This window comes from Lagopus muta, chromosome 14 (assembly GCF_023343835.1).
Source record: "Lagopus muta isolate bLagMut1 chromosome 14, bLagMut1 primary, whole genome shotgun sequence".
Taxonomy (NCBI): domain Eukaryota; kingdom Metazoa; phylum Chordata; class Aves; order Galliformes; family Phasianidae; genus Lagopus; species Lagopus muta.
Window position 1 is genome coordinate 7991558 of NC_064446.1, and position 19589 is coordinate 8011146.

The window sequence follows — 19589 nt, forward strand, 5'->3', positions numbered from 1 at the left end:
TCCACACCAATCAGTGCAGAAGTTAATCAAGTACCTTTTGGAGCCTGGCTAGGTACAGACCCTTTGGATGAAAGTTGTTATTTAAATATCAGTTGTGACAATGGTGAGATTGATTATGGTTATTTTATTCGTAATAGTAATACTAAGCGATAGTATTTTTAAAGTTGTTGAAATCTTTACACAGAACGCAACTGAAGGCTTTAAATATTGCTCTTTAGTACAGCTGGTCAAAATGTTTTATTCTAAGTATTTATCCTGTGAAATATGCTTCCAAGTCTGGAAGGTTTTTTTTCAAGTTAAGAAGGTCTGTTGTTCCCATTTGAAAAATTACAGCCATCAATAAAACAAAATTGTTTTCATGTCATTTCTTCAGGATTTTGGCTTCACTTTAATTTTGCAAGGAAAGTTTAAATAAAAAGAAAGTTTTTCGAACTTTTCTCCTACAAAGCCTATGCACCTTTCTTGCTCTAATTACCTCCTTGTTAGTCTTCCCTAGCAGAGACCTGCATACAGATGCCTTAGCAAAAAACCTATAAAACCGCAAGGCAGGAGGGAGGTTGTTTTTTAAGTCTTTCTCCATATAAACTAGTAATATATGTCAAAACGTGTCATTCAGTAATATGGGTGTTCATCTGGCTAACAGCAGATGAAGGAAGATGAAGGAAGAGCAGCTCTGATTGCACTTCAGAGATGTGTCAGGTTTGCTTTGACAAGGGATGGAAAGACAGGCTACTAAATGCCTCAGCTCCCAAGCTCATGAAGCTCAACATAACCCTTTCCCTGCCCTCCTGCAGCCCCAGCAGTGAGCAGCACCCAGCACTGCCATTATAGCAGAAATGCTAAGTCACAGCCTGAAGCAGTGATTGAGCACCTGGTGGGAAGGCAGGGCCAACCCAGGGGAAGTCAGGTGCATACAATGCAGCCAAATGGTCGGAAGGGGTAGAGCCAGAATCCACCCCTTCCCAAACCTCATTTAAGGGTTGGCAGTGGAGGTGAGGGTATCTTGCTGGAGAGCCCTGCCTGCCTGAAGCCTTCCCAAGGTAAGCAGTTTTTTGTTTGTTTTTGTTTTTCCCCTCTTTGTTTTTGTATCCACAGCTGCTGCACTTGAGCTTATCCTCAATTGCTGCAGCCTGGGGCTCTGCTGTCCTGCTATCATTGCTGTGCTTTCCGTTTTCCTTTTCCATCACATTATAGTATCACAGCCACGCGCAGCAATTTCCTCACTGAAATAGCAACCTGCACAAAATGCACCTCCTTCTGCAGCTCTTTTCTGTGGATGCATTTTTAAGGTTAATTAAAATCTTTACTTAAAAGGAGAAAACATGCCATGTCTGATCAATAATGCAAACTGTGCCAAGAACCAGGTGAGAACCCACCTTGCTCTACCAGTATAAATCTCATTTCCTTCAAAGTCTTCCTATGCTGATGAGGATTCAGACCACTCTTTCCAAACAGAGCTACCAAGAGAGATTCGCTGCTGCCCAGCACCTAACAGGATCAGGCTGTTATGGATAAGCAACAACACTGAAGAAAGCCAAAGTGTAAGTTATTTGCTCTGCTGTTCTGCTCATACCTGTCCAGTGATATGCAGCATAGATGCAGGATCGATGCTGTGGTGAGCAAGACATCAAGGGATGTTCGGACAAGGCAGAACATCTCCCCATAAATCCAGTTGTCCTGGACCAACTCAATGGCTCCAAACGGCATCACCAGTACTGATACCAGCAGGTCCGCAAAGGCGAGAGAAACGATGAAATAATTGGTCTTGATTTTCCTGCAAGACAGGTAACAAAATGAATAACTTCAACACAGCATCCTCCAATGTGAACAGAGATCTTGGCTTGTGATTGGGTCTGATTAGCTCTATCATGTAAATATCTCCTCTTCGATGAATGTCCCACTTCATGTTGTCTCCCTCAGCTTGCTTGTGGTTTTTACAGCTTAACAGCCCTGCTTCTCCTGCATGAACACATCTTTCTGCCCACATGCAGGAGGTAAATAAATGCCCACAGGGCTCTGCATCTGGCTCAGCCTTGTGGGATGCATTGGAGAGTCTGGGGATGAGGGGGGAGATTTTATTTTAATTTGTATATTGTGAAAATCCTTCCAGAAAGCACTCTGCAGAACCTAGACTGAAGCTATCATTTTAACTTGAAGAGTACTTTTAGAATCATAACAATAAAATAGCATTAAATCCATTAAGAATCCCACGCAGAACACGAACAGAGGCTGCTGAATTTCTAACTGACAAAGCCCAGGGGCAGCAGCCAGCCCTGGGACAGGAGTTTTGCAGGAGAGCCCCAGGCTGCTGGGAACATTTGCTGGATGCAGGAGGGCTTGAGCTGCACATTCTTTGGAGGGGGTTGTTAGAAAGGTAATGGGAGACAGAATTGAGCTCTGTGTTCAGCTCTGTTTGTAACGGATATATCTGGTTCTGACACTGAGTGCAACGCAAGTAGGGGATGGAAACAGTGGTCCCACCACCACAATGCAGATCTGAGCTCAGGGGTGCTGAGCTCAAGCAGACAGTGTGACATCGGCACAGCTGGCGGTGGCACTTCATCGTCTGTGATCTGGACTCACAGCTGCATGTGTGGGTCTCCCATGTGGGATGTGGCAGCAATGGGGGCTGCGTGGGCTCACCTGAGCTGCCTGTCCCGGCACACAGCCACCATCACCAACAGGTTCCCCAGGATGGCCATCAGGATAACCGCAGAGATGAAGGTGAGCAGCACGATCTTCTCTGCTACGCCGAAGCCCTCACTTGAACTTTGGGGGGGAGGAGGGGGAGAGCAGAAACAAGAAAAGAAAAGACGCATCAGAGCCTGGGACTGCAGAGCAGAGGGCTGCAGGTGACCACCTGCAGAACAAGAGGCAGCATGGCATTTTTTTCCTTTATTTAGGAACTGTTCCAGCATTAGGGAAAAGAAAACACATCTATTAAAAGGAGGTGTGCAGTCTTCCTACCCTGAAAACAATTTCTTTCTTTCAATGAAAAGAAAGTTGGGCCAGGTTAAGTTTAGGTTGAATATTAGGAAGCACTTCTTTACAGAAAGGGTTGTTAAGCACTGGAATAGGCTCCCCAGGGAGGTGGTACAGTTGCCATCTGGATGCATGTAAAAACCATTTGGATGTGGTACTCAGGGACATGATTTAGTGGAGGGTTGTTCGTTAGGGTGGTATGGTTAGGTCATAGTTGGACTCAATGTTCTTTAAGGTCTTTTCCAACCTGAGTGATTCCATGATTCTAAAGAATAATGTGCCAACACAACATTGGGGATATTTGAAGTCTGCATTTCTACAACTATCTTGTTAAACATTTTACTACTGTTCTCTGTTTAGGAGCCTGCAAAACAGGAGGGCAGCAAACAGCATGCAATGAACAGCATTCAGTTTCTCCCAAAATCAATTATTATGAAGTTGTTGAGCCATTTTTTCTTTTAGGTTATTTCTACTAATGTATCCAGAACCAAAGGTACCTCAACCATGCACTTGTGTCCTTCCACAGTACATCACAGCAGTGAGAAGGGGTAACTGCTCACAGCATCGCGTGGGGCTGGAAGTAAGATGGCATTAAGAGCAGGACTCAACACTGATTCAGCAGGGAGATTTCTTCATTGAGTACAGAGCTGGCATTTGCTACCTGGGATTAATGCAGTGAGATTGCTCAGGTAATTGAAAAACTGAATGGTTATTCTGTCTTCGTTTGATTTCCTCTGGGGTCATGTTTTATTTACTAAATACAACCCAGACTTTTACACTCTACCTCACTGAGTTCTCTTGATTTTTGGCAAAGCTAAAAAGGAGTAGAAGCTCTGCTGCAATCTCATCTCCAGTGCCTGTACCATCTTAATAGGTTTCTTATGGCCAACTTCAGGTCACCTGCACTGTGAAGCATCCTGTTCATCACAGCCTCTGTCCCTAGCACTACTCTGAGTCTGACTCCTTTGCTTGCTGCTGGTTGCACTGCTGGGTCAGATCACAGCCTGCTGAAGCTTCAGACTCACAGTCTGTATGAACGCTGTCCTAGGAATGCCTGGAGTTTTCACTTTTACAAGGAAATACGTCACTGCGTGTAGATCCATCCAGATGGGTGAGGGTGTGCATGAGCAAATAAGGAAAAAGAAAGGAAGCATTCAGTGCTGGACTGATCCATGCAGCACTGATCTGGCTATAATAAGAAAGAGTCCAAGGCAGTTGCACATTCTAGCTTTGTAAATCTATGTCCTTATGTCAAGTAGAGCTTTCTCACCCATGAGAGCACACACAGCTTTTAATTTACAATAATCTCATGAATTAAAACCAGGAGTTTGACAAATGTCACATAGCATTGGCAGATGGCTGTATCCCACCTCCTTGCAGAGTTCTGGGGCAAAATATTCCTGAGCACTGCCAGCCCCATGTGTGTCTGGACGTGGATTTTTGGGGTACCTGTGGATAGCCGGAGAGGTATGGGTGCTCATGCAGAGGGTTCCCAATAAGCTGGCAGGATTTGTCCTGTCTTAAGTGAATGGTCCCAGCCCAGGTGGCCAAGGCAATGACTGCTCCTTCTGCCCCAATGGTTTTCAGAACTAATGTCAGACAACTCAGTCCTGCTTAGTGGAGGAAAGTTGCAGGGTTATGCTGACGCTCAGGTGTAGTCATAGATTCACATTCAGTAAGGCACTTCTGTGCGAGTTAATTATAGATGCTAAGATAAGAGAAGGGCAAAGTCAAGAGTGTGTTTTATTCTGAAAAAGCATCTGAAAAAGTTTGCTCTTAATTAGAAGGAGTTGTCTACTGGACTTAATACAACTCAAAGAGGGCAATTAAGGCTCTAAGAAGCTTTCTGAGCAGCTGGTAGCTCTGGGCAAATGCTGGCAGAAATGTTGATAAGGCTCTGTCAGAACTAAGTGTGGGTTTCCCAGCTTTTTTTTGTGTTCTGGCTGCCCTGGGTCATCATTTCTTGGACAACTCTTGAAATGAGTGGGTTTTGTCACTGCAGCTCTTGTAATTGCTGCCTGCAATTTGCTTCCATTGATCCAGCCACACCTCCTCCCATCTGATGGAAGAAAAACCCATCTGCCCAAAGACTCTGCCTCATCCATCATCCTGTCTTTGACAGTGGCCTGTAGGAAATGAAATGTCTACCTGCATATAGCAGTACTTCCTTCTTTCACACTGTAAATGTCTGTGTCATAATGGCTTTGTGTCAAATGGCTCTTGGTGAATTCCTCTGGTCTGACTGTTGAATTCTCAATGTATCTGGGCAGCTCTCCTTTATCTAGCAGTAGTGTGCTAAATGCAAAATCAGGCACACGGAATCAGTTTCTGTGCTTTTCAATCATCCCAAGTTGCATACATAGGCTCCCTCAAAAATAAAGGTAATAGGCATCCAGCTCCTTAGCCCAAGCTGCTCTACAGAGCTGATCACTAGCAACATGAATGGCTCTACAGAAGGACATCATTCCTTCCCCCTAGAAGGAAGCTAGAAATCACTTTCCTGTTCCTCTCCATGTCAATCTGATCTGAAATATTTCCTCTCCCTCTGAAGTGTTGGAGATTTTGGAAGGCTGGGAGCTGCTAACGGACAGATCTACATTGCGGTCAAGTGCTTTGGAAAATGAGCATCTTGTAGCTGGTGCTATAGCTCATGTGCATGGTGCCTGTTGGGATCCGCAAGGTGATTCCTTGCTGGAACACATGTTAACTGTGTAGACAGAGGTTGTATAGCTGGGGAAGGACAGACATTTGCCAGCATCAGTATAGTGAGCAAAGCTGATGTTCAGAACCTTCATTAATATGTTCATCAGCAGGAGCAGACACCACAAAAATTAAAGGGAAAAGGAAAAAGAAACAACTTCAAAGGCAGGTCTCAGCCACAGGCCAGCTAGCTGGGTATGGGGCAGATGAAAAGCTCAGGCACAATAGGGACACTGGGATCAAAGGCACCTCCAGGAGCTGTAATTGTGCCTGCCTAAATTGAGCCCTCACAATAGGCAAACTCCATGGCTACATCTGTGAAATGAAATGTCACAATGCACCGGATGGCTCCTCACAAAAGGTGTTCCTTCACCCAGAGCGTGGCAGCACGCATACGCTGGCATGGCAGTAGGGAGAATGATGATGTTTGTACAGAGCCAGGCAGAGGGCTTGATTTATATTCTGTCTTATCTAGCTTTGCTCACCCTTCTGCTTTTCCCACACAATTCTCATCTCCGTGTTATCTGAGAACCTTGTCTCTCCCTGCCCCCTGCAGTGTCTACAGATGGGAGAGTCACTGTGAGCCCTGCCTGTGGGTTCAGCTGGATGAGCTCTGCACCTGCTCCAAAACTTTCCCTTTGCACTCTGCTGCAGAAGAAATTTTCTCTGGTATCCAATCTACCTCTTGGATTAGGTCAGAAACAGGCACTGGCACACATGTCCACGGAGCATTTGCTGTGACAACAGTTTCAGAAGCACTTGGGAGGTCTCTACAGAAAGCATTTCTCCCATGGCCTGTGGTGTTGCTCCCCTGGGGAGTGTTAAATAGCGTACACAGTGCTTGGGGTGAAGGAAGGGCACTTCTCTGGAAGATGTTTTTGCTCATTTGCTTTTTGATCCATCATCAAGTGGGAAGATTTGTTAATTATTCAGTCTCCGTAATTTGAATCTGTTAATAATGGAAGAAGTGGATATTGCTGTAAATTAAAATCAATGGTTTGCTTAACTTCTTTGATCAAATTTGAGCGCAAGCACGCTTCTGTTTAATAAAGCAGAGATTGATGGGTTTGCTATTACAGGGAAATGAGATTCAGACAAAATGATTGTTGGTTAGTAGGAATGCAGAAATCGCTTAAGAAAAGGAATATAGAATCACTTAGCAATACTAACATGGAATGAATGCTTAAAACCCCCGTGAATATATGTAAAAACCTCTTCTGAGTAGTTGTTAATATTTTAAAAATGGTGTAATTATTTTTTTTCAAGCTCAAATTCTACTTTCCTGCCAACAGCCCACCTTTTCTAACTGACCTCAAGTGCTTCTGCATGTTTTATGCAGCAATTAAGCAACAGATCAGCCCTGTTGGTATGCTGTGTACATCACCCCTCTGGTTTCTGTTACAGGTCACAGCTCAACTTCCCCACAATTGTAGAGGGATAAAATGACCAATGAACAGCAGAGAGCACCTTGGGCACTGCAGACATCATATGATGAAGGAGACAGAAAAAAGAGCCGGGGGGGACAAACAGGGCTGCTCTTCTGGGGCAGAGGAGATGACGCACAGAGCCTGAGTGGCCAGAGAGCCATTTCCTGACCACAAGAGAATGACTCTGCCCACAGAGATGACATGTAGCATCTCCTGGAGGCAGCGGGGCACCTCCTGAGCACCTCACAGCAAAAGTGCATGTGTAATTGAGTCAGAGCCCAGAGCTGTGAGCATTACCAGGTTCCCATAGACCAGAGCTTGCTCCTCGCTTTAGTAGTGGCCTCAAGGAAAGTGGGGAATACTGGAGGAGCCCGTCTGCTAACTGCAGCCAACTCTGTAACTCCAGGTGACAGGAGATTTCATGCAGGCCTTTCACTGCAAGTAAGCAGTTATTTGCCTCTCCTCTTCCCTACTCCCCTGGTTATTCCTAGGCATAAAAGCAGAGGCTGATTGTTAAACACTTAAAAATCAGAATATGTTATTATATGAGTAAACCTAACAATACGTCTCAGCACAGAAGCATGACAAGAGGGAAGACATTATTTGATCTATGGCTTTCCTGCTGTTACCGTATTCTTTTCTACTGCCACCTAAAAATATTAATCAGAAATCAGCGTTAATGTACTAGTAGCATATAATTTCTCTTAATGCACTGCAAATCGCTGCCTTCACTTCAGACTGTGCATATGGCAAGTCCACAACCAGCAAAATCAATGATGTATTTCACTTCTGTTTTAGAAACAGATTGAAATTAATTAAAGTAATGAAAAGCCACAAATAAACAGCAATCCAGGTATCAAAATAACTTATTTTTTAACAAAGGACACTGCAGCACTGGGGTGGGCAGGAAGGCATAATAAGGGCTTTTCCTTTCATGCTGAACCTCAGAAAAGTTGTGCAAACAAACTTGCTTTCACTATAGTGTGGGAATTAAGTTCTACCCTATTGCAGACAGCAGCAAGCCAAGAAGGACCGTGAGCCATGAGCTGCAAAACAAGGGCTTCAAGTCACCTCCTCTTGGACAAAGCTCCTGTGCACATCACTGGTACCACACCTCCGCTTCACACAGCATCTCCTGCAAGAGCACTTCAGAGGATTCAGTGCTTCAAACAGTTGATAACACTGATTAAAATCAACTGTCAAGATGAAGGGAGGAAGACAGGCTATTTCAGTGTTTTAAACACCGCTACGTGTGGGCTGTGCAGTCAATCAGGTGCGTGCCAGGAGTGCTGTGCTTGGGAGCAGGTGTGCACTGGGCTGCCTGGGTGCTGTGGGATGGCACCATGCATTGCAGGCACAGGGGTCCCGAGTAACAACCCCAGAGGAAAGGAGCTTCCTGACGGTCCATGCAGTCACTTCAGTTTGCCTTGGCCTGCCTTCCCTGGATGACCAGCCTGGGACTGAAAACTGACTCTGAGCAATGCAATCCTTTATCATCATCTGCATACAGAGGAAGGTCTGAGATCTGGGCAGCATGAAAAACTTGTAACATTGTATGGGAACATTGCTGAGCTAGGAAACAAACCGTAAGGCAGCAACCACCAGGGTGCTGCCTGCACCTTGATGGCCTCAGCCCTGACAGGGCAGCCCAGCTGGCAGCACACAGCCACAGCCATTGCTATTCCACATAAAACGAAGGACAAAAATCCTGGCTCAGCTCCTTCTCAATCAGCAGATCAAGCGTTACATAATTTACACCCACATATGAGAGGATATTGCCACGAGGCTGATGCATGTAGGTATAATCCTTAAAAGCCATTAGGCTGTCACCTAAAATATAAGCTAAAATTAACTTACGAAATTAGCACTAGATTAAGATCGTGGTGTTTGCATGGAGGAAGGACAGCTGCTGCCACTGCTGCTTGTGATCTACTGACAAATACCATAAGCCATCTCCTGTGCAAAGCACTGCACAAACACGAGCAATCATTGGACCCCAGCACTTGTTCTCCTTATATTCTGTTCCAACTTTTCCCATTTAACTCCCAATGTCCCCTTCAAACACTGACTATTCCCTTTTTATTTCCACATACACATAATAATGTTGTTTGAATATGTGGGGTCTGCTTATCATAATGAGGTTAGCAAACACTCCGCAACTAGGAAAAAGCAAGTCTCTGGTTTAGGCACAAGCAGGAACTTAAGCACACTATGAAGTGCAGTAGAGATGTTGTAACAATCATTCTCCTTTGAAAATGCTGAATAAAACCAAAGATCAAACACACCTTTGATCAGAAATTTCTTGATCAGTTTGCAATTGGAATTGTTCCTCAGAAGGAAGACTGATGCACCTTCCAAACAATGTGTGTCAGATGAACAGGGAACAGGAGATGATGAAAGAAGGACAAAAATAAACATGGCTTTTGTTGTACAGTCTGTGTTAGTGATGTGGTCATACCTCCTCTAGCATGGGAGAGAGCTCAGTAATCCAATTTAGGCTCACATTAACTACACTGAGTGTCCACATTTCACATGCTCACAGAAATCTGTGTGACACTTCTTGCAGTGACCGGCTGCAATAGCAGGGCGTGCTGAGACTGAGCGAGCACAGCTCGCAAGGATGAGCTGCTGCTCCTGGGCTAAAAGCATTTGTTTGCTCGGCTTTTTATTGCTTCTGCCATTAAATTGAAAAAGGGAGTCCTGCTCCATCCACACACATGTGTTTCCCAAAGATAACTCTCGAAACACCATAACAGCAGTTCTTAGTATTTATCAGCATTTAGAGTTTGCATTTTCAGACCGGGAAAAACCTTTGCTCCCATCTTTGCTGAGAGTGTGCAAATTGCAAAACTTTCAGATTAAAAAGCATGAAAATTCTCCCTCTACTCTTGTAAGCAATATCTGCACTCAGGGAAATACTGTTCAATGAGAGGCATTCAGTTAAGCCAGTGGGAGAGTCCTGGCATCAGGCTGTACATGAAAATATCCAGGCTGTGTACTTTTCTCCCTGTTTGTTTACACCTTGAACAATAAAAGTGAAATACAGCTATTGGCTGTCTAGCTTCTAATATTTCCTGGACAGCTTCCCAGTTTTAAGAATCTAGAGAAACAAGAGAGTTTTTTGCTGTCAACCCTGCTAATGTAAGTCTTGGCACAGATGAGATAATACATACATTGATTTCTGGAATATATTTCCAGAGAATGAGAATGTCCTCAACACCCCTCGTGGCTCTCAGCCACGTGGAAATCAGCTTGCTCATTCACTGCAAACAATAGCAGGAAGTTCTTTCCTTTGAAGACAGCATGTGACAGTGTCCCAATGAGCTTTGTGAAGGCCCAGCATGGTGCAGTTCATTTATTCACCTTCTATGGTGCGTGCTCCTTGAAATACCTAGCTGAACGACTGCCTTCTTCCTCCAATCCCTTCACCAGTACTACAGTTTCTGAATTACTCAACCAGTCAGCAGTACCCCAAGACAGAGCGGATCAGCCAGTCTTGATGAAAGTCATCCTTAAGACACCATTGCTCTGCTGTCAGTGTGAGCTGCACTACAAGCACTGCAGTTCAGTAATGCTGATTCCAGAGGAGGCAGCCTGAAACCTTCCACCCCCAGAGCATACATCCATCTACTCACTTTGTATGAATCTCACTTTTGCTTTTAGGCTCCAGATAGCTAAGCAAAGGATGTGTAAAGTCCTTGAACTGAGAACAAAGCACTTTGATCTCTTGTTTCATTTAAATCTCCGTGTCCCCAGAAAAGTACACATTCTGAATATTCTCCACAAATCCCCATCAGCTTTCTCACTTCAAATAAACATTTGAAGATGTCCACCTGGGCAAGCAGCACAGAGCAGAGAAAAAGCAATCCGATTCTACAAATTTGCTTCAGGTTGCTAACTGCACACTTACAAAACCTAACGTGTAGAGGCCAAAGAAAGAAATGAGCAAAGGTCCGGAGGGCTGAAATTTGATAAAGTAGAATGGAAACATAGGAACCACATGAGGGTTTAAAGTCCTGTGGAAGTTGAAGAATCTGCATGTTGGTTGTATTGTATATGACCAGATATGTAAAGTTTTGAGGCAAATGTAGGAGAAAGAGATGGGCTGCACTCAGCTTCTTAGATACACCTAGATAATGATACCACAACATAGTTCTCAAGTACCACTGGACCAGCCAGCAAAGAGGCACAGAGCTCAAAAAAGATAACAAGCAACTAGCAAGCATTCATTTTTGCGGGCAATTTTTCCATGTCAGAACAGAGAAACTGGATCCCAACCCAAGGTCTGCAGATCCCTACCAGCACTGAGCAGCCAAACTGCTCTGCCAGGGGCTGCTAGAGAAGATGCTCTCATCTCTTAAACTCTCTGCTGAGGGGGCTGCAGAGTGGTTGGCAACTTAATAGTCATAAAACTCTTAATATAGTGATGTTTCTGGAGAGCACTTTCACTGAGGGTCAGTACAGAAGGTTATGTTATGTTTTGGAATTAGTTTTTTTGGTCCTGTGAACTTTCTTACTCATTTCAGTAGCTGAGCGACACTAATAGCCACATCAGTTTATAGCCCTTAGCTCCAGTGGAAACCTGTGTTCCACAACATGTCACTGTGAGCAGTTCTAAACAGATCCTCACACTGCTGAAAGGAAATGGCAGCAACAAGGGCTCTGAGCGCGTGTGGCTTACAGGGAAAAGTACAAACAATACAAGAACACAGTACTGGACTAGACCCACTGTGTTGGGCTCAGGAAAGCATACTGAACAGTAGCTGAACTGCAAGGAACAAAAAAAAATCATGTTTCATTGTAGCTGCCAGCCCTTCCTGAGAATCACACCCCCATTATGGCCCATAACAATGGAAATTGCAAATAATGGCCAAATCTATCCCAGCTGTTCGGGAATGGAGAACAAGTATGTTCCTCCACTTTAGCATGATGCAGAATACCACAACAGCAGTTTCATCCCAAGGAAGTAAGGCAATCAGTTAATTTTCCAAGGATCTCTACCAGCAAAGAGAACATGGATATCCTGATGCATGAGTCCCAAAGAAACTTCTGTGGTGGAGACTGGATAAGAAACAGTCCTTGCATTCCTCCCACTATTTCCTTTTCACAGGGAAACTCAAAATCTGTCTGCACTCTTGTGTCATCCTCTGCTTGCATAAGTCCTCCAAATACCCAAGACTCTGTCTGAAGCTATGCAGATAATATCAAACAGTTCGTGGTCAGTTTTCCCACCGCTCAGAGCTATCATCAGTACTGAAGACTTCTTGATCAAGTCAACATGAACCATGTAATTCCTGCCTATTTTCTCCTTGCATTTTTTTTATTGTCCTATTTGACTCCCTAATGAGTAGAAAGAGAGCCTGTTTCCAGAGAAGTGCTCGAAGTTCATGAGAAGAGTTAGCCCTGAACAGGTCTCCAGGCTAATCTACTGACAGTGAGTGATGAGCTGGCCCATCACCATGGCCCCATGATCTCACTGTGGAAATAAAGCTTTGGAAATAAGTAGCCTTTGTGTTCTCAGGTCCTGGCCTTTAAAACAAATTTGAACAGAAACTAAATGTCAATAGATATAAATCTGAAGATAAGAAGATAGAAAAAACATCAGCCGGACTCTAAAAGCCAAATGGGAGATCAGGCTAAGGAACTGGGGATGTGGTGAGTAATGTGTTTACACCCATTGGACTCCTGGAACTGGCTTTTAAAAGAGCTCAGAGTTACCAGGACACACCAAACACTGGAGTCTGCTTTACATCCATCCAGTGCCATTCTGTGGCAGTGACCCAATATTGCAATGGGGAAGGTGGGCTGTGAAACTCATACAGCCAAAGAACAAACAGATATCTGGTGTATTAACACTGGGGCAATGGAAAAGCAAGAAAGGTGTCTGTGTCTGTACAGACAGGGATGAGCTGTAATCACCTGCTAAATGAGAAGTGACAGAAGAGCAGATAGGACTGAATAACAGCTAAGACTAGCTTTCATTTTTCTCATATTGGCACAAGCTCATGTGCCCGGGGAAGAGAAAGGCCCTGCTTGGTTCAATCCCATTCCTGCACTCTGATCCACGAACAGATGGATAGCCAGCTATTTCAAAGCACCCTGCCCTCCCCATGCCTCACCAGTAGCAATCAGAGCTCTTTCCTTTCTCCCTTACTCCTCTCTGAGGTTACAACAATGCCAAAGTGCAGTTAAAAGATCAGCTGCTGGTTTATTTACAATTGGTATTCCAGCATGGAGCTGGAAACCTGGCTCCTGTCCTCAGCATGACTGCAGAGTGCTGAGATCACATTCTTAAGGGCTTTTTTGCAAAGGAATCTTGTTTATTTTTAAATTGCAAGATTTACCATTCCTCAGATGTGAGAAATAGAGAAGCATCTGACACACAAGATCAAATTCTTCCTGTTGTCCAAGCACCACATCCCAGGAAGGTCTTGACTTTCATAAGGCCACGCTAAGCTTTAACTGGCTGAGAAGGGAGTAAAACTGGATCAACTGCAGTCATCTGCAACAGGCAGACCAAGCATCTCCCATTGCTGTGCTCAGAAGTGGAGCAGTTTGGCCTTCAGTTATTTGGTTTTTGCTCACACAGCCCAGTACTCCCTGAAAGCTTCAGCTCCACAGTCATGTCCATCAAGTGCCAAAGCTTGTGTTCAGACAGCAGTCTCATTTAATCAGGATCTGACACTGGGAAGTCAGAGGAGATGTGATGGCAAGTCCTTGGTTAACAGACAGGGCAAGACAGTTCAGATCGTGATGGAGGTTCAGACCTGTGACAGCTTTGCCAAGCACGGAACTGGTGATTCATCACCACTGCACATAAGAACAAAATAAATAGTGTAAAGAGTGCCCTTAGTAAGAACTGGAGTACTGGTCTTATCTGCACAGGAAATGCACTCTGCTCCAAGGTGATAGTCTATCAACGGTCACTGATACCACCCATAGCAGGCCCTAATTTCATGGCTGGGAACAAAGCACTAAATATGTTTTGATATAGTATATCCTTCCCATCTGAGACACTATAAACACCCTTTCCAAAGACATGACTGCCTCCTTCTGCAGCAGGGATCTGAAGTAACAGCTCACTGTAGCTCACAGCACCCGATCCCCAAGATGGCAGAGATATCTGCCCCGGACCTGGGGACTGTCTTCTGCCACTTTTCCTGAAGTCACTCAGGGAATTTTAACTAACAGGAGAGCAAAAGCCATTCAATTTCTGCCTCTCATACAGCTCAGGTTTGGCAGCAGCCCGGCCTTAAGAGCCCTGCCACAGGTTCCTTGGGAACGTGACCTTGAGAACAGCTGGTTCCAGAAGACCCAAAGCTGCAGACAGATGGAGTTTTGCCAGCCTCATGCAGAAGAACATCCCAGCTATGCATTACATCCTTACCCTGTGAGGGGCTCAGCATACACAGCCCCTCTGCACCCTCTAAAAACTGCATGGAGCAGATCCATCTCCTTGCTCCACAGCTGCCGTTCAGGAGCATGCTATTGATTTGCAGAAGCTAGAGCTGGGTTTAAAAATTCCATTAATTAAGTGTTGGCGGAGGTGTTTGGAAAGACATTCTGATAAATACAGTGCTATAAAGTGTTTCCCTAGAAACTGAGGAAAGAAGTTCAACAATAAGGAAAGTGCCCAGGCTGGTAACGGCTGTTGCTCCTGCTGAGTGGCTGCATGGGAGAGTTCAGCACAGAGAGCTTGCTCAGGGCTTCTTTGGCTACTGAACATTTCTGGTGCTCTGCTGATCACCAGTCCCCTTTGGGGGATGCAAAAAGGGAAAGGGGCTCTCTGCAAAAAGTCTGCTCAGTCTGTAAGTCTGTCTCCATGGAATAGCATGGACGCATGCAGTGGTATCACAGGGATGAGAGCTGGTCTTCCCCTAGAGAGGCAACTAGGAAGAGAAGAGTGCTTGAAGTTAATTCTGGCCTATTAAGTGACATTTTAGCCTGGTGTTTCTCACCTAGACTGAAACATGATCAGAGGCCTTGAAATAAACACTGATTTAATGGCTTGAAGTGTAGAAGCTGGAAAGGTTTTGAAAAGACCTTGTGTATATATGAGAATAAACACAAGCAGTCCACTTGGGGCATCCTAAGTTCCTTGCTTTCTATGAATGCCAGGGCACTTAGCACACAGGCTCTCTTCTAAAAGCTTTCTGCTCTCTAGAATCGCAAATGAAATGTTCTTTTCGTCCCAGCCTCTCGGCGCAGCCCACTCCCAAAGACATCCACCTCTGCTTGCAGCCCCAGCTTCCTCTGCCCTCTCCACAGAGAAGCCCCTGCCCGTACCAGCTTTAGGCAACAAACCCACATCACAGCTGGTCACCAGCAGCCCTGCTCCCATAGGTGGGGCAGGAAGGAGCCTGCTGAGTCAGAAGAGAAGGCTTCAGAATGGAGACTCAGAACAGAATCATAGAATATCTCAAGTCGGAAGGTCAGCTGTCTTCAGAAATACCTGGTGCTCGCTGTCCCTGTGTATGAGGGCTTTGGGAATAGCAGCTGGGTTAAATAATGCAGTATTTTCTTTGTTTCCAAACACAACTAATTCAACCAATTTGATTCCTTCTTCCTTCACCTTGCTTCTCATTTCTCAAAGTCAAGACAAGATTAATGAACCCCACAGTTCTGCTGGAGGGCTCTGCCTTTTTCAAAATACTTCAAGCCACAAAAATATCCACAAAAATACCTTCAGCAAGCAGAGAACTAAAGCTGAAAAAACCAAGTTCAGAAGCAATTAACATCAATCTAAAATTCAGTTGTTTTGGGGGCTAAGCTTAAAAATAAAAAGCAATTACTGTTGTGACAAACTCAAATAATATATTGTTTCTCCAAAGTTAATTTAGCAAAAGGAGTCTGCCTTCACCAACAGCAGCAATAAAAAGGATTATATAAAAAGCTATTTGCTTGCACTGAACTTTCTAGTAATGTTATCCCCACAAATTTATTTCTCAAGAGCATATCAGCCTTTGCCTAGCACTTGGGGAAGCAAAAACTCTTCCATACAGCATGAGCAACACAGACCAGCTCTGACCAGCTCTCACAAGCATCCATTCAAACAGCAGAGACTTCCCTGTCCTTGACCATGAGTGTGAGAAGAGCCCATCATCTGCTTCTCTCCTCCCAGTTAGGGACCTGGAAAGCAATGGGAGCTCTGGTGCCAAGGGATGGGGCCGGAGCACAGCGTCCTGGGTTGCAGTCCTGGCAGAAATATTTCAAAAGCAATGTGAAACATCGCCACGCAGTGAATATGTAGCACGCAATAGCAGAGTGCTTGGCCAATGGAAACACCACCCAACGTGTGAAAGTCAGTTTGCAGATTTTGAGAAGTGCTCAGACTGCCCCTAGTCAATAACTGCAGCTTTCCTATGTGCTGCACTCCTGCAAACCACCCTGGAGCCTGCCTGTGCCAGAAGCTCTTTTAAAAACTTTAAGCCAACAGTTTTCAGGAAGTTAGCACAGTATTTTCAATCAGGTCTTTGCACTGACACTGGCAAAGGAAACGCAGAGTGGTCTGTCAACAGCTTTGAGACGGCAGAAGAGGATTTTGCCACTGTGGCTAATGGTGGAGGCATCTGCAGGCAGCAAACAGCCTACAGTGCTGCTGGGCTGGGGCCGGGCAGTAGGAAGGGCCATCTCACATTTGCTTATGAATGTGCCCAATACCTTTACACAATTGCTTCAAAAGAGGAGAATAAAGAGAATATTTCTTCTCTGCTCTACAGCTCATTCAGGGGCTCAAGTTTTCATTCCAAACCACTTGACAGTATCTCATTAACCTACTGCATATAATAAATGCTCCCAATAACAATCACCAAGTCACAAGAAATTGAAAAATCCCGTAAAATATAAATAGAAATACTTGCAGGCTCATTTATTTTTCAACTCTAGTATTAAAGAAAATGAGGCCTGCCACCCCTCTGTGATAAATACAAGTCCCATTGCAGAATGTCAAAAATTGCCAGGAACATATCTCTAGCTTCACACTTTGTAAAATACATAACCATTTTCTTCCACATAAAGGAAACATCTGTAAAGCTGAATCTGCCTGCAGTGTTCAGATAGGTGGAGAGATGCAAAGCTGTTCCCCACTGGAAAGCTCAGCATCCCCTGGGTCACTGCACCAAACACACATGAGGGCAGGAGATGAGCCTGCTGCTTCCACAGGGCTCAGCTCCAACAAAGCCAACCTGTCCCTCTCGCTGCTGTCCTCAGGTTGACAAAGACCTCCTGTCTCCCCAGGTTTTGCTTCCCTTTGCCAGAGGATTTTCCACAGGAGCACACCAAGACCCATGGGGACCTGAGAGCTCCCACCATGGCTTCACACAGTCATGGCAAACATATGAAACCCTGGCTTCAACAGAAAACATTCAGCAAAAAAAAGCTGAAATCAGGGGAGGTAAAGGAGGAACAGCAGCTCCTTGCTGGTAGCTGACAAGCGAAGTGCTCAAAGCCAAAAATGTACAATGTGGAAAAGGATGGAAGCAAGATTAAATTATACACCTAGAAGGAAGTCTGCATGTGCCACCAATCATGAGAAATGAAGGACTGCATCAGCATGGCTCAAACACAGCCACAGCCAAAATTGAACCTGAAGTATAATGAAAGTGAGATTTGACCACAGTGTTTGATCAGAACATCCAGGCAATGGTGAATCAATATTTATGCTGAAGAGCTTTCAACCTGCCACGGTTTTTCATTCATCAGACCTCTGAGAACACCTTATGCTGCCTTTTAGCATCTAAACATGCTGTCAGATCTGCCAGGGTCAGGCCGATCAGCTGGTGGCACCTGCTAATTCCCAGCAGAACTCAGCCTCTTCAGGAACTGCCTCTGAAAACCCTTCTCCTGTTCAGAGGGCATTTTTGGCAGTGAGCTGACAGGGCAGACAGGTATCCCTGCAGCAGGCAAACCCTCATCCTCCCTAGTACTTCTCATGGTGTGCTATGCTGCATGCTTTTAACTATTGCAACTGGAAACAAAGAGGAAAGACGCTTACAAAGCCTAAATCTAACAGGATTCAGCTTTGTTTTTTCATTGTTTAATGAGCACATTCCACTTAAGCTGCAGTTTTCCAGGCAAATGGCAGCACTCCACCCACCAAAGGACTAATCCACCCATAAGGAGGCAGAAATGCTGTAAAGGAGTGTTGGAAATATCAGCCTAAACTTTCAAAGCACACAAACAAGTCAAACAAGTACAAGACAGCATCTGTCTCCATCAATGGCAAATAGAACATTACCAAAAACCGTGAGCAAGGTAAGATACTCTCTGAGCTCTCAGTTTCTAAGCTGAGAGATTTTCCCTCTGTGAATGTGGAAATGTATTTGGGGGGATTTTTTTTCATCATTGTCAGAAATAGATTCTTTTTTCCTAACATCTTCAAAGGAACAAAAAAAGTAGGGACAATTGTCTGGTGTCAGCACCTTAATTCCCTTTACAGAGCAGCTGGGTAGCCTACGCACTTAACTACATTTCTGGTATTAAAAAGTCAAGACACATTTCATTAAGTAAAACACATTACCTTTCAGCATTGATTAGCAGGTTACAACGTGCCCTGCTAAGTGTGCATTAAAGCAGCAACCTGGGTTACCGGTGACTTTCCTGATGCTTGAGTAGGTGCATGAGAGCTGGAATGTTCCTCTGATAGCACAGTGCTTTGAGGAGATCCATTAAGAAGAGAAATCATCTTTGAAGATGTATCATCTCTCTCTGTGCACAAAACTAAAGAGAGTGGGATGCAGCTGGCACAGGTAAGCCCAAGAGCTAGAAAGCTGCGAGGGCAGCGTGGTATGGCAGGGTCCCTTTGAGGGCAACATCATGTTTCCCCTTCTCTACTATTTCTTCCTGGTCTCCCTTCAGTAACTCATTAGGGAAAGGTTTTGTGGAAGATCAGATTGCATACATTTCTATCAGTGCAATTTCCTCCAAGGCATTTCTCATGTCACCTGAGTGCCCAGACAGGGGAAGGGTGAAGAATTGTTTCTGGAATTTTAAACTTGAAACATCAAAAAAGATATTTCCTAGAGCTAATTCTGAGGAAACGCTGTGGAAATGCACAACTCTCATCACTACTGGAATATTGCTTCCTCTTGCGTCTGTGCCAGCAGCCCAGGTTTGGTCAGATGTTTCATACCCTTGTGTAAAATGGGCTTGGTGGGCATCAAGTTCAGCTCCCCACAATGGTGAATCAATATTTATGCTGATCAGCATCACTGTCTGCTTGGCCAGTCAAAAGGGAAGAGACAAACCCTAGTCCCGCAGTAAAACCCCCAGATCATATCTGAGAATGGCAGAGCCAGAGCCAGCCCCAGATCCTAGGGACAGCCATGGGCAGGATCCAGGCTTCTTGAACAGTTTCTTTTGTCATCACCTTTCCAGGATCACAGTGATCAGTACCAAAATGTGTCAGTATGCAGTTTTTGATGGGATCTTATCTGTCCAATTGCAAGGAAGTTCGAAATTCATCTAAGCCACACCTTACAT

General features: G+C 44.7%; 1 protein-coding gene and 1 long non-coding RNA gene across 4 annotated transcripts in view; one reads left to right on the plus strand and one right to left on the minus strand.

The window, feature by feature from the left end:
• The window catches only part of HTR4 (5-hydroxytryptamine receptor 4), a 99376-nt gene that overhangs the window by 52480 nt on the left and 27307 nt on the right, over window positions 1-19589 (minus strand). For both annotated transcript variants that reach the window (XR_007379806.1, XM_048960599.1), the window contains exons 3-4: window positions 2644-2769; window positions 1574-1774 (exon numbers count right to left, since the gene is read on the minus strand). Coding sequence is in view for 1 of the 2 variants with exons in the window: in XM_048960599.1 (XP_048816556.1) it covers window positions 1574-1774; window positions 2644-2769 (327 nt within the window). In the remaining variant the exon portion in view is untranslated. The remainder of the gene's footprint in view (window positions 1-1573; window positions 1775-2643; window positions 2770-19589) is intronic.
• Window positions 1013-7196, plus strand: LOC125700199 (uncharacterized). 2 transcript variants are annotated; one of them, XR_007379809.1, is made up of 4 exons: window positions 1013-1040; window positions 1456-1541; window positions 3509-3671; window positions 7087-7196. It is a non-coding gene; the product is annotated as an uncharacterized LOC125700199 (long non-coding RNA). The 2 variants fall into 2 exon arrangements; XR_007379810.1 differs by lacking the exon at window positions 7087-7196 and adding an exon at window positions 6239-6877.